General features: G+C 44.7%; 1 protein-coding gene across 1 annotated transcript in view; it reads left to right on the forward strand.

Annotated features, from left to right (window-relative positions):
- Nucleotides 1–1124: 1124 nt before the first annotated feature.
- Nucleotides 1125–14371, forward strand: part of hs6st3b (heparan sulfate 6-O-sulfotransferase 3b) — a gene marked incomplete at both ends in the record, with an annotated part of 101901 nt that continues 88654 nt past the window's right edge. The window contains one exon of the mRNA XM_083639423.1: nt 1125–1672. Within this exon, the coding sequence (XP_083495549.1) occupies nt 1125–1672 (548 nt within the window). The remainder of the gene's footprint in view (nt 1673–14371) is intronic.

A 14371-nucleotide genomic window follows, 5' to 3' on the forward strand; every position in this document is an offset into this window, starting at 1 on the left:
AGTAACTAACTATTAGTTAATAATTAGTTTACTACTAACTACATTATTTGTGTAGCCTACCTTATTGTAAAGTGTTACAAATAAGGGTAGTGTAATTTGGCTTATTTTAGATCCAAAGTTATTATTACCAGGGATGCACATGATAGGCTACATCCTGAAATATGTAGCTACATAGTTGGAGATGTCATGCCACCACTGATCACTTGATGCCTCATTAAAAAACTATTCAAATGTATTAACTCACCCTGCTCTCCCCTACTGATCTACAAAACTGTATCTTCAGATTCACATTGTAGGCTGCCTACTTCAGATGTGCCTGCTATCGGACTAACATATCTCACTGACAATAGTCTATTACTAGCAGATGGGGGGATACCGCTTAATCATCAAAAAGGTCACACACTATTGTCATGCGCGCATCGCCTGCACGTGTTCGGAATGCACTTGAAAGTTATAGTGCATTTATTATAGTGTGCCATGATGATTCGTGCTCAGTTGTTTCACCGTCTGTGTGGGCTTCTGGCTTAAATTTGCACTATTGTGAAACACGATTATGGGATTGGGATGGAGGAAATAGGATGTGCAGCCCATTTGCCGGTGTTACGGCTGGGATGCAGCATCCTCTCAAATCCACTCCTCAGCAGCACAGTGTCTCACACACTGCGATGCTGTAGGATGCTTCAGTCAGGAGGAGCCAGCCCAACAAAGCCATGCGAGTTTTGGAACATTTCTACTGAGAGAAGTATGCCACCGAAATGAACCAGACTGCGATTTAGATTGGGGTCAGTCAGAACAAATAGAAAACTCTCGGCTGGCTCATTTTCAACTTGACATCCGAGCATCAGCATGGGAGACGTCGCGGATGCAGCTCTGCAGCTGCAGACTTGGAGCACAGTAGCTACAGACGGCGCGCAGTGTTTCAGAGAGCGAAAGGTAGATTAGCGGTTTAGTCCAGATGATGCGACTCTGCTGCACGTTATCTTGATCAACATGTGGCACTTTGAAAAATCCATCGACAGCCACACTACAGCACGCCTGTCTGAAGCATGAGGAGATGACTCCTGAAGCACCCGTGGGTCATCATTATTCACAGTAATGGAATGAAGACACTACTGTATCTTGATATGATGGATGATAGATCCAGTAAGCTCATCTTGGTTCCTATTTTAGCTGTCCTTTTTGTTATGATAGGTTACCAGTACATATGTCCCGCTGGCAGCAATTCATGCCACTTTAAGACTGGGGAGAAATTAAGTGGGGTAAGTCTACTTTCCAGCCCGTATCAGGACAGCGACGATTTTTACCGAGACCAGGACCTGGAGGAAGACAGCCCTCCTAAACTACCCTCCAAATTCAACTTCACCGAAAGAGACCTCGAGAGACACGTGGAGTTCAACATCAAGGGAGACGACGTGATCGTGTTTTTGCACATCCAGAAGACTGGAGGAACCACTTTCGGGAGGCACTTGGTGAGGAATATTCGCTTGGAGCAACCGTGCGACTGCAAGCCGGGCCAGAAGAAATGCACATGTCACCGGCCCGGGAAGGAGGAGTCCTGGCTCTTCTCCCGGTTCTCTACCGGCTGGAGCTGCGGGCTGCACGCCGACTGGACCGAGCTAACGAACTGTGTACCTGTCATTATGGACAAGAAGGAGGCTCAGAAGAACAGAAGGTACACGCCTGGCTCTCTCTCTCTCTCTCTCTCTCTCTCTCTCTTCTCTCTCTCTTCTCTTCTCTCTCTTCTCTTCTCTTCTCTCTCTTCTCTTCTCTTCTCTCTCTCTCTCTCTTCTCTCCCCCCCCCCCCCCCCCCCCCCCCCCCCCTCCCTCTCTCTCTCTCTCTCTCTCTCTCTCTCTCTCTCTCTCTCTCTCTCTCTCTCTCTCTCTCTCTCTCTCTCTCTCTCTACTACAAGTATGGATTACAAACAGTGCATGCAGGACACGCCCTCTGGCCCCTGACCATGAAAGGCCCCAGTAGGCCTATTTATAATTGAATTGTAAAATTTGCATGTTAGCAGTAGGCTAGGCTACAATGAGCAGTGTGGCTCGCATAAAAACTGGGTTGGGCAATGGAGACTTGCCTTGAGGGTGGACCCACTAGCGACACTGGCATGTCACTGTGTGTGTGTGTGTGTGTGTGTGTGTGTGTGTGTGTGTGTGTGTGTGTGTGTGTGTGTGTGTGTGTGTGTGTGTGTGTGTGTGTGTGTGCATGTGCGCGCGCGTCTGTGTGCGTGTGTCTCATCAATATGAGTGACTAGTCACAGATTAGACCAGCAGCCTCAGCAGGTGTCCAAGATGTAAAACTGAACTACAGACATGCTGATTGTAAAAAGCAAATCAACTGCCTGCAATCAATCACCGAGCAATCAGTTACATAGAAAGGGGGTGGGGGGGTTGTGAGAGGGGTACTATATGAGCTGCTCACTAGACTGCTATGACATGGTATGGGGGGAAAAAACATTATGAATTATAACTAAAACACGTGTACGAATTGTAACTCTCAAATTCCTGTGGTTCAGCCCCAATGTATCCTACTGTTCATCTATAGCACCTGCCAATCGCATACTGTATGGCATGCTACAGTATGTATTTCAGCATGATCTATCTCTTTGCTGGACATTCAGACCTCCAGTATAAACGGTCTGTTCTTGTCCTCACATCAACCCTCTGAGGTGAACCTGCAGCTGCCCAGCTGTGCTGGTGGTGCTGCTATGCACCCTATCTGTGCCACTTAACCAATTGTACCGAACCCATTTGCAGCACTCCCTTTTCACAGCACAAATAATGTTGTTTGTGACCAACTGTCCAAATGTTCTGGTGCCCTGTGGTCATTTCATTGTTGCTGGACAAAAGTTCCAAAGGCTCTTATTCAGAATTGGAAGAGAATTTAATCAACGCTCAAGCCAAATCCGTAAGGATATATAGGGTAAAGGGCTACCAGTACTGATTGATTTCCCTCAGTGGCTTTTCATCCCTATGGATGAAGGCATCCATCTCTGTCCACTAAGTTGGGCTGTATCCTTCTCTACCCCCCCCCCCCCCCCACACACACACACACACACACACACACACACACACACACACACACACACACACACACACACACACACACACTCATACACACTCATACACACATACATCTTCCTGTATAATTTGTGTTGTGTTTCTGATTACTGGTGTGGTGTGGCTTTGTCCCTATGAGCGGGCTGGCTCCCTCATTTGTGTTATACATTAGGTTCAAATGCTCTATCATATAAACAGTGGTTTTCATGGTCATAGTGGCATGGTGGAGTTCAAACTACTCGGTCTTCACTTTATGCTGATATTATGATGCTGATATTATTATTATATCTGACATTTTAAGTACTCTTATCCCAGGACATTTCATAATATATATTTGGTTAGAATTATTCCCCAAATGCTTGGTAGAGATACACAAAAGTTATCTGAGGTAAGAATGTAATTTGAAATGCATGACAGTAGCTCTCTCATTTCCCCCCTTTTTTTTGATAAATTATTGATTGAATTAAATTTTAACATACAAGAAAAACATAATAAACCACAAACATCTCCAAAGAACACAGAATACAATTACATACATAAACACAAACAAACCCACTCAGGATCGTAAAACCTCTCCCCGCAGGACCACCCACCAACCCACATAATGATCATAGCAATATACAGTATGTGCCCAACAGCAAGAAGGGGGGGACGGAACCTAGCTGTCACGGCGACGCCGTGGTCCCGCGCATGGCCTCCATAAAAGTAGTCCAAGATGTAATATTTTCAATTTTAGCGCCATGCATAGGGGCCACCAACATCTCCATGACAGCCAGGTCCACAACTGAAGAAACCTATTGTTCCAATGGCAACATAGAGGAGCCATCCATCTCTGAGCTACCATTTTTTTGCAGCAGTAAGGCCTAGTAACAGCCAACGCCTTCTGTGCCTCCAGGATCAATTCAACCCAGTGAAATCAGTCAACAACAAAATAACAGGGGAAGAAGGAACAGTGACACCCAGCACTACGGACATCTTCCTGGCTACTTCTCTCCAAAATAAAGATACGGCTGAGCAGCACTCCCAGACCGTGTGTACAAAAGTTCCAGGGGTAGCCACTAGGGCTGTGAATCTTCACTGGCCTCACGATTCGATTCGATTACGATTCAGAGGGCTACGATTCGATTCGATAACGATTATCGATGCATCTCGATGCATCTCGATGCATCTTAAATCGATGCATCACTTTTTTTCCCGAATACATGATTTTTTTTCTCACTTTCTTTTTTCTCACTGTGTGGCTACTTTTAAAATAAAAGTGCATTTAGAATTGCATTGTATTATGATCCATAATTAAAATAAACAACTGCATGTACTTCCATTATATTTTATTTGATTATATATATATATATATATATATATATATATATATATATATATATATATATATATATATATATATATATATATATATATATATTATAATCGATTTTTGACATTTGTGAATCGATGCAGAATCGTGCAGGTCCGCATCGCGATGCATCTTATAATCGATTATTTTTGACACCCCTAGTAGCCACTAGCCAGGGGCCATAATGTAGGCCTACAATTAGGGCTTTGAGATATATTCATCTGAAATAATTAACGAGGGGTAAAGTATCGTCTATGGGCGTAATTATAATGAATCAATTGGTGATTTAGGGTTCCTAGAAGATACAATTATATGAATCCACACCATATCTCATTGTTTCCTGTCATACAAAATGCATTTGTAAATGCTCGAGTCTTAACAATACAGCGATACAGTGCAACTGCTAAAGGTGGCCATTGTAATGTAACGTGTGCTTCCACTCGGCAGAAATGGATGTGTGTTGTATTCAGTGCAGTCACGAGTTGCTGGAGCAATTTGCTCTTTCGAATTCACGACAATTTAGGTTGTTGATTAAAATAACAAAGGCAAAGACATGAGAAATAGAGTCGTAGTAGTGTACACTAAACTACAAAGACATGAGCACATGATTTAATTCTGCAGTGTCAAGTGTTTCCTTTACGCAGGAAAGTGCTCAGTGGATGCGACAGCTCTTCGTTTCACAGCTGCAGCATCTATTGTGCACTTACAGTCCTCCCGCCACTTGTTCTTATATTAAGTGTGCCCCCGGCATCTATTCTGAGATTTCTGCCTCTACCAAGGCTGTTAGGCAAGCAAGTCATGTCAGAGCCCTCACTAGCCAGCCACCACTGCGCACGGCACATTCACTAAACGGGCTGACTGATAGTGTTATGCAAATTACATCTTGTGAATTATTTTGTCTGTGAGCCGTGCCTTAATGAAAATCGTCTTATGGTAAGAACGTCATGCACCTTTTTAAAAGTAAAAAGAAAAAAAGAATGAATTCACAGTAATATCTGTGATATGCAATATCACAATGTAGCGCTGTGCAATATATCAATATTATATCGATATTGTCATATGGGACTAGATATTGTCTTATATTTAGATCTTAGAAAATACAGAGATATATTGTGTATCACCATCCAGCCTAAAAATACCGAGATATAATTTTTGCCCCATATCGCCCAGCCCTATCTATCACGATGCAATCACCCGTAAAAAAAAATCAGATATATCGTACTGTTATATCAACTGGTAAATCATTGCCTCACTAAAAGGTGCGATGGATAGTAGATCACTGGCAGACTCAGATGGCATGGCCTTGTGTTGCGGTTGAGAGCGCCTCAGACTGAGTGGCTGTCTGCGCAGCAGCGTCCCGGGGCGCTCACCCTGCCAGAGAGATGGCAGCAGGTGGCAGAGGAGGGGCGTCGGAGCCGCCGCCTGCCTGGCATGGCGTGGCCTTTTCAGCCGGGCAGGGCACGGCACACGTCCCGCCAGGCCGCGCGGCCCGGGAAAGGTCAGGCGTGTCAGCCTGGATCAGCGTGTGTGCCATTGTGCGGCCTCTGGACTGCGCTGCCAGTCAGGGATGAAGTGGAGCGGGGCCGGGCAGACCTGCTGCCTTCAGGGGCTGTTGGGAGAAACAGGCCCGCTGTGTGGAGAGCAGCATGTTAATATGAGAGTGGTTAGACGATGGATGATTTACCAGTGCTGAGGCGCAATTTTCAGACCAACATCCCAGCTCCAGTCACGCAAGGCAAGGCATATACTGACTGCAGAGAGCTGCCAGAAAGATTGCCGATTCTTACGTGGATATTAGCCAAGTTTTTGCGATCTAGAAGCTGCTTACATGTCTCTTTGGTTTAGTCACCGAATAAAGAGGTGAATCTCGAAATGTGTTCTGAGGAAATGTCTCAAAATGATGAATGAAAGGAATCCCAAAAATGTGTGTTTGACTGCACGAGGTAATGGCTGACCAAGTCATATCTTTAGAAGTGTTGGAAAAGGTTTCAAATCATTATCATGGAAAATCTTTTACATGGCCTTCCACATTAATCAGTTTGGGCTTTTTCAGTTTTTCCACTGCTGTCTTTATCATCTGATTCCATCTAGGTGGAGTCAGGGCTTCTGTCATTGCCATTTGCCAGAGAAAAGAAAATCACTCTGAGTCATTATTGCCGAGGCTGGTCTGAAGTGAGGGGATTTGACTATCAAACATAAATCCTGACGTCCTTATAATCATCATGTATAAATTGTATATCACAATTTCAGTTTGCACAATCATAGAATATTGCGAGAATTGTCTGCTGCAGTTGAAAGTACAGTAAAACGATTGTGTGTCCCTCAAATCATCACATGTAATACAGTAATTCTAATTATGATTAATGTGCATGTATGTGTATGTAGCAAACACATGAGAATTACCATTTTTGCCATGATCCTACACTTTTCAGGAATAGAGCGAGACCCATTCAATTGCACCGCAGGGAAACTGAGTCAACCCTGACATGATCACATCGGTACAGTACATGCACATTATGACTGATACTGTAGAGCAGAGTGAGAAACGCTTTCTCCAGTCGGGGTGAGGGTTCTTCTTCACACGCCATCTTGGTGAAGCCAGAGTGCTGGAGCGAGCACGGTGTGTGTTTTTAAGTTAATAGCTGGAGGGGAAGAGAGAGACCGCTGATTCTACCTGAGATTCTGATTTATTCCGACTTGTCCTGACATGGCTTGAATTATTCACGCTTCTCCTGCAAACTTAGTCAAACAGCAAACCCAAGGCCGAGCTTCCGCAGACGATTCCGTCATGCAGCTGAGCGCCGAGGTGAATTGGACGTGCCGTTGATATGCAGATGAGAGTGTTAATCACGGCCATCCTCCTTGTTGGATAATGGGATTGGGTTATTGACGCTGTCAGCATCTCTGTGTCCGTAGAGGCTTGACAAGGCAACATTCATTGTCAGCCAGAGCCAATGTGTCTTGCCTATAAAAACCCCTACATGTGGTATTTTGGTGACATTTAACGGCCAGCCTTGGAATTAGGAGTGAATTGACTTGGCCTTTGTCCACATCTTTCTTTGTCCTCACACTAATCTCTTCTTAGAGCAATATATCACTTTTGTAGAACATTTACTATGCATATCTTTGATGAGTTCATGAACAGTCCACAGTCAGCCTTAGCAACCTTCTGCAAGAATTTGTATTCATTATGGGGATTCAGACTTTCCCCCCCTTCTTCTTCTTCTTATTAATAATTGCAAAAAGGCAAAACCTTTTTCTTTCTGTGCCTAATATGGCCCCATTCAGAAACACATCCTTGCCAGAAGGAAAAACAATAATGCTTATATGTGTGCTGCTTAGAAGAAAGCCCAACCTTTTTTCTCTCCACATCCCTTTGCTATAAATGGTTTACAGATTCAAAGCACGTTTTTTTTAAAGAATTATTTAGCCATCACATGAAATCTCTTCCTTGTATCAAGACCTCAGTCATCCAATTTGAGATGTGAGCAATATCTTCAGTCCAATGAGAGTGGGGGGAGAGAGAGAGAGAGAGAGAGAGAGAGAGAGAGAGAGAGAAAGCTGGACTCTGGTTTTTGGGCAATAATCACTTCTTAAAAGTATTAGCACTTTTTGGATGGTCTTACTCTTTTTTCTTCAATTTTTTATTAGTTAGAAAACTGTTCTTCCCCCTTTTTAATTGCCTGCTGTTGTAATATTATGCATATGCTGATGTTGCAATTTTGATCAATTATAAAATCTTCATTAGCAGCTTTATTGTTGCCTCTGCATAATGAATACTTACTTCTTAGCTCAGAAGTACAAAGAGACCAGCCACAACATGAGTACAAAGAGACCAGCCACAACATGAGTACAAAGAGACCAGCCACAACATGAGTACAAAGAGACCAGCCACAACATGAGTACAAAGAGACCAGCCACAACATGAGTACAAAGAGACCAGCCACAACATGAGTACAGTATGGAAGAGACCAGCCACAACATGAGTACAGTATGGAAGAGACCAGCCACAACATGAGAAGTACAAAGAGACCAGCCACAACATGAGTACAGTATGGAAGAGACCAGCCACAACATGAGTACAGTATGGAAGAGACCAGCCACAACATGAGTACAGTATGGAAGAGACCAGCCACAACATGAGTACAGTATGGAAGAGACCAGCCACAACATGAGAAGTACAAAGAGACCAGCCACAACATGAGAAGTACAAAGAGACCAGCCACAACATGAGTACAAAGAGACCAGCCACAACATGAGAAGTACAAAGAGACCAGCCACAACATGAGTACAGTATGGAAGAGACCAGCCACAACATGAGTACAGTATGGAAGAGACCAGCCACAACATGAGAAGTACAAAGAGACCAGCCACAACATGAGTACAGTATGGAAGAGACCAGCCACAACATGAGTACAGTATGGAAGAGACCAGCCACAACATGAGTACAGTATGGAAGAGACCAGCCACAACATGAGTACAGTATGGAAGAGACCAGCCACAACATGAGAAGTACAAAGAGACCAGCCACAACATGAGTACAGAGACCAGCCACAACATGAGTACAGTATGGAAGAGACCAGCCACAACATGAGTACAGAGTCCAGCCACAACATGAGTACAGTATGGAAGAGACCAGCCACAACATGAGTACAGAGACCAGCCACAACATGAGTACAGTATGGAAGAGACCAGCCACAACATGAGTACAGTATGGAAGAGACCAGCCACAACATGAGTACAGTATGGAAGAGACCAGCCACAACATGAGAAGTACAAAGAGACCAGCCACAACATGAGTACAGTATGGAAGAGACCAGCCACAACATGAGAAGTACAAAGAGACCAGCCACAACATGAGTACAGTATGGAAGAGACCAGCCACAACATGAGTACAGAGACCAGCCACAACATGAGTACAGTATGGAAGAGACCAGCCACAACATGAGTACAGAGACCAGCCACAACATGAGTACAGTATGGAAGAGACCAGCCACAACATGAGTACAGAGACCAGCCACAACATGAGTACAGTATGGAAGAGACCAGCCACAACATGAGTACAGTATGGAAGAGACCAGCCACAACATGAGTACAGTATGGAAGAGACCAGCCACAACATGAGTACAGTATGGAAGAGACCAGCCACAACATGAGTACAGTATGGAAGAGACCAGCCACAACATGAGTACAGAGACCAGCCACAACATGAGTACAGTACGGAAGAGACCAGCCACAACATGAGTACAGAGACCAGCCACAACATGAGTACAGTATGGAAGAGACCAGCCACAACATGAGTACAGTATGGAAGAGACCAGCCACAACATGAGTACAGTATGGAAGAGACCAGCCACAACATGAGTACAGTATGGAAGAGACCAGCCACAACATGAGTACAGAGACCAGCCACAACATGAGTACAGTACGGAAGAGACCAGCCACAACATGAGTACAGAGACCAGCCACAACATGAGTACAGTATGGAAGAGACCAGCCACAACATGAGTACAGTATGGAAGAGACCAGCCACAACATGAGTACAGTATGGAAGAGACCAGCCACAACATGAGAAGTACAAAGAGACCAGCCACAACATGAGTACAGAGACCAGCCACAACATGAGTACAGTATGGAAGAGACCAGCCACAACATGAGAAGTACAAAGAGACCAGCCACAACATGAGTACAGTATCAGAAGTACAAAGAGACCAACCACAACATGAGAAGTACAAAGAGACCAGCCACAACATGAGTACAGTATGGTCGCTCTCCTATGCTCTTCTTTAGCAATACGAGTGTGTGTTGTCTGCTGTGCTTATGGGTACAACGCGGTACGACTAGGTACAAGGCTTAGCTGACAATGTCCTCAAGGGTATTATGGCTTTTATCCAGTACAATGGTTACCATGGCATTTGGACCGCAACATTTCCTAGTGCACATGCATTAGAACAAAAGACGGAAGAGAGCAAGAACGATCACGAACTTGGAGTAGCAACTAGCAAACTATAAAGGATGGCTAGTAAACGCTTTATGGCAGGGGTTCCCAAACCTTTTCATCTTGGGACCCAGAAGATACATTTTGTGTCTCCCTGGGACCCAAACTCACAAAAAAACATACGGTGATGAGTTGCCATGACGACCAGTTGGCGACCCACCTGCTTTATGGGAATCATCTTCACGGTTTGAGATGCATCTTTGACCAATCCGATTGCTTGGCTGAAGCTACCCAACTGTATAAGCGGGTTAAGCTGTGCGTCTCTCTCTAATGATTCTGCGGCACTGCAACACTGTTACAGTGTTTTCTTCCGGCAGTACTGAAACCAGTAGATTCACATCTCCTTTAATTTCTAGAACAATCAGAGTAACGAGCAACCTGCAACAACAGTAATAATAGCCCATTATTACTTACATGGCACGAAGATGCCATGGCCTTCTCCTGGCTGAATAATACCCCGCACATCATATTTTATTCATTATAACTGATGCAGAGAGTTAATTACTGTGCAGCCATTACCACTTACATCTGCGATCACTGAGCCATGCATGTCTCACTGTATCCACTACCTGTGCCTGACACATCTACATGCATGTCTCACTGTATCCACTACCTGTGCCTGACATTCTACATGCATGTCTCACTGTATCCACTACCTGTGCCTGACATTCTACATGCATGTCTCACTGTATCCACTACCTGTGCCTGACATCTACATGTACAGTATGTCTCACTGTATCCACTACCTGTGCCTGACACATCTACATGCATGTCTCACTGTATCCACTACCTGTGCCTGACATTCTACATGCATGTCTCACTGTATCCACTACCTGTGCCTGACATCTACATGTACAGTATGTCTCACTGTATCCACTACCTGTGCCTGACACATCTACATGCATGTCTCACTGTATCCACTACCTGTGCCTGACCTAATCTATCTGCCATTGTTAGCTGTCTGCTGGGACGGGCATGTGGGAGGAGGGAGGCCTTACCCACCTGACCCAAATGAACTTGAATGCAGATAGTGTTTGTATTTTGCATTTTGCCAAGACTGTAGATTATTCCTTTCATAACAGTAGCGGGGGACACATTGTCAATTTAATATTGCCCCAAACTATTGTGGTTTCCAGTCTATTAGGTTTTCGATAAATACGTACATTAGGAAATAAGGCTAGAGAGAATGCACACATTGGAAATGTTATTTAAATACGCTACCCAAGTAAATGGATAAATTCCTTTGTTGCACTTTATGGACTAAAACTTTTCGCAGACCCCCCTGCTCAGTCAAAACAGCAAGATGGCGGACGCACCGCAGTGAGTGAGTGTAATCCGGTGCAGGGAGGCAGCAAGGTAATTGGCGCCCTGCGGACACAGGTGAACCTGGAGAGAGGGAAGTTGTACAGATTTACAGTTGAGCAGGCGTGGGAGGCAAGTGCTCATCACGATGATGGGATGTTTATTATGTGTGGAGCTGAGTGTGCCCTTGCAGCCTCTTGGACTTTCAGGGCGTGGAGATTGCTTTTCATGTGTCATTAATCCAGGTCGTCATTGCTGGCAGGCCTGAGCAGTAATCCAGTTGGGTTGATAATTAAGTATTACTAGAGAGAGAGGATGCTGCACCGTGCAACAGTATACTGTCAGTCAAGCGCTCGCTCACTGCTTTGACAAAGAGAATAAAGCGAATCGAGGAGGTGATTAAAATGGGATTCAAGTGAGCAGCGAAATAACGACTCATGGCAGGCGTTATATTCTGATTACACTACATACTGCATCATTTCTACTTTATTACAACAGTGGGAGTGTGGGTAGTGCAGAGGTAAAAGTACTCGCCTATCACTGCGGAAACCCGGGTTCAATTCCCGGCAGCTGTACTTCTGCTCCTTGGTCAGACGTTCCTACAGACACAATTGGTCGTGTCTGTGGGTGGGAAGCCCGGTGGGGTATGTGTCCTGGTCACTGCACTAGTGACTAGTTATTTTTGCCACGAGATGTGTTTTCTATTGGAAGGGGGTTTACAGTCCTAACGTTAACGTTACAGTCCGAGTTCTGTGTGGAAATCTGCTGCTTGATACATGATGCACCAAATAGGGCGGCCTGAGATGCCTCCTTGCGTTACCGTTCAGTGGACAGTGATTGAATAGCTGAGCACTGATAGGAGGATACAGTCTCAGCATTTGGGGGAAACTAAAAGGTGTGCATGATGATGTGTGGCTGGTTATTTCTATTTGGCGTTGTTCTATTAGCTTGGGAACTTTTAAGATACAGTATGGCGCTCATCGTCTTTTGTCTAAAAGCCACTCTAGGTAATGAAAGCCGCCCAGCTTGCCAGCCAGAACAGGCAAGCGGCCGACACTGCTGTCAAAGACTTGCTGCTCTGGCAAATATGAATCTCCAATCATCTGATTCAGCTCTTACAGCCATGAGCCAGAGCAAAGGCTGGCATTTGGTCAAGTGGCTGGCCAGGATAGTCCTCAATGCTCCACTAACTGTTGACCGAGTCTAACTGTTGACTGGAACTCATTTGGGAAGACTTGGATAGATGCTCCTATAGAGACACTGCATGAAATAGGCCACGCCCATCACAGGGGAAAAGCTCCGTTCATTTCCACACACCAGCGTCATTTTCCTTGAATTCCTTGAATACATCTTCTGTATATACGATCTTTTTGTGCAAGACCCGACCATGCACGCGACATAGGAGAACGCCAGGATTGGATGGGAGTTTGTGTTTTCCCCCGTTTTGGCCGTGGTTTCTGAATGATGACGCGCTCCGCAGTGTCTCTATGGAGACACTGCATGAAATAGGACACGCCCATCACGGGGGAAAAGCTCCGTTCATTTCCGCACGCCAGCGTCATTTTCCTTGAATTAAACATAGCTAAAAGCTGTTGTGTGGTGGGCTGCGCAGACAACAAATGTAAAAAAATCGGCAGTTAACGTTTTTTGTACTCCCGAGGAAAACAAGGAAGCCATTGAGAATTGGCAAGAAGAAAAATGTGGATGTTGCTGTCAGTGTCAATGAAGTAAGTTGGAGTGTTCATCTTCCGTATATACGATCTTTTTGTGCAACACCCGACCATGCACGCGACATAGGAGAACGCCAGGAATGGACGGGAGTTTGTGTTTTCCCCCGTTTTGGGCGTGGTTTCTGAATGATGACGCGCTCTAGAGACAGGCTTTGTTGTAATTATTGTTTTATTTTCACGTCATCTCTTGTGCGCAATAATCAAACAGGCAAATTTGCAAGTGATTTCCTCACTGAAAGCAGCACCATTAGATGTTCTGCTTCTGAACCATTCACACTCGTCTAGAATAGAGGCAGAGGATGCCTTTTTTTTGTTTCCGTTTGTTTTGTGGGTGTTTGATCCATGTCATCAGATTAGGATGTTCCCCTTAGTTCTCATTTTGACTCGCATAACATCATAACCTCTTAGATCCCAGACATGCTGTCATGAAGCTGACCTACATCCCAGTCAGCTCTTGATCAGAGTGCGATCACTCCCTACACTCGCTTAAGAGAAGGGGAACAAAGCAGCTCATACTGATCTAGTTAAATGCAGGCATCAGTGTGACAGGAATGAGTCACACATTCTGTGTTGAACGTCCCCAAGAGGCCTGCTTGGTGCCGGAGCTGTACAAATACTCCTATTATCAGAGGGGCAATTAACTCTGGCACGGTTTCCCCTCTAATTGAGAAAAGAACATTATACTTCCATGCTATGCGTCCATAAAAAGTGATTGTTTAAAACTTTTACGATTTTTACCATCAATTCTTTAGTGTGTGCTAATGAGGAGTTGCCTGATCAGCAAGTTTACAAATATTGCTTTGAAGATACGGGCTTGTCCGCTTTACACAGCTGGTATGCTGCTGCAGCCCAGCTTTTTGCGCTGCCGTAAAGTAACTATTTGGCTTTAGATAGACCTTTTTTTTACACCAATTTATGAATGCAGCACTC

This window comes from Poromitra crassiceps (genome assembly GCF_964638095.1).
Source record: "Poromitra crassiceps genome assembly, chromosome: 6".
NCBI classification, from domain to species: Eukaryota; Metazoa; Chordata; class Actinopteri; order Beryciformes; family Melamphaidae; genus Poromitra; species Poromitra crassiceps.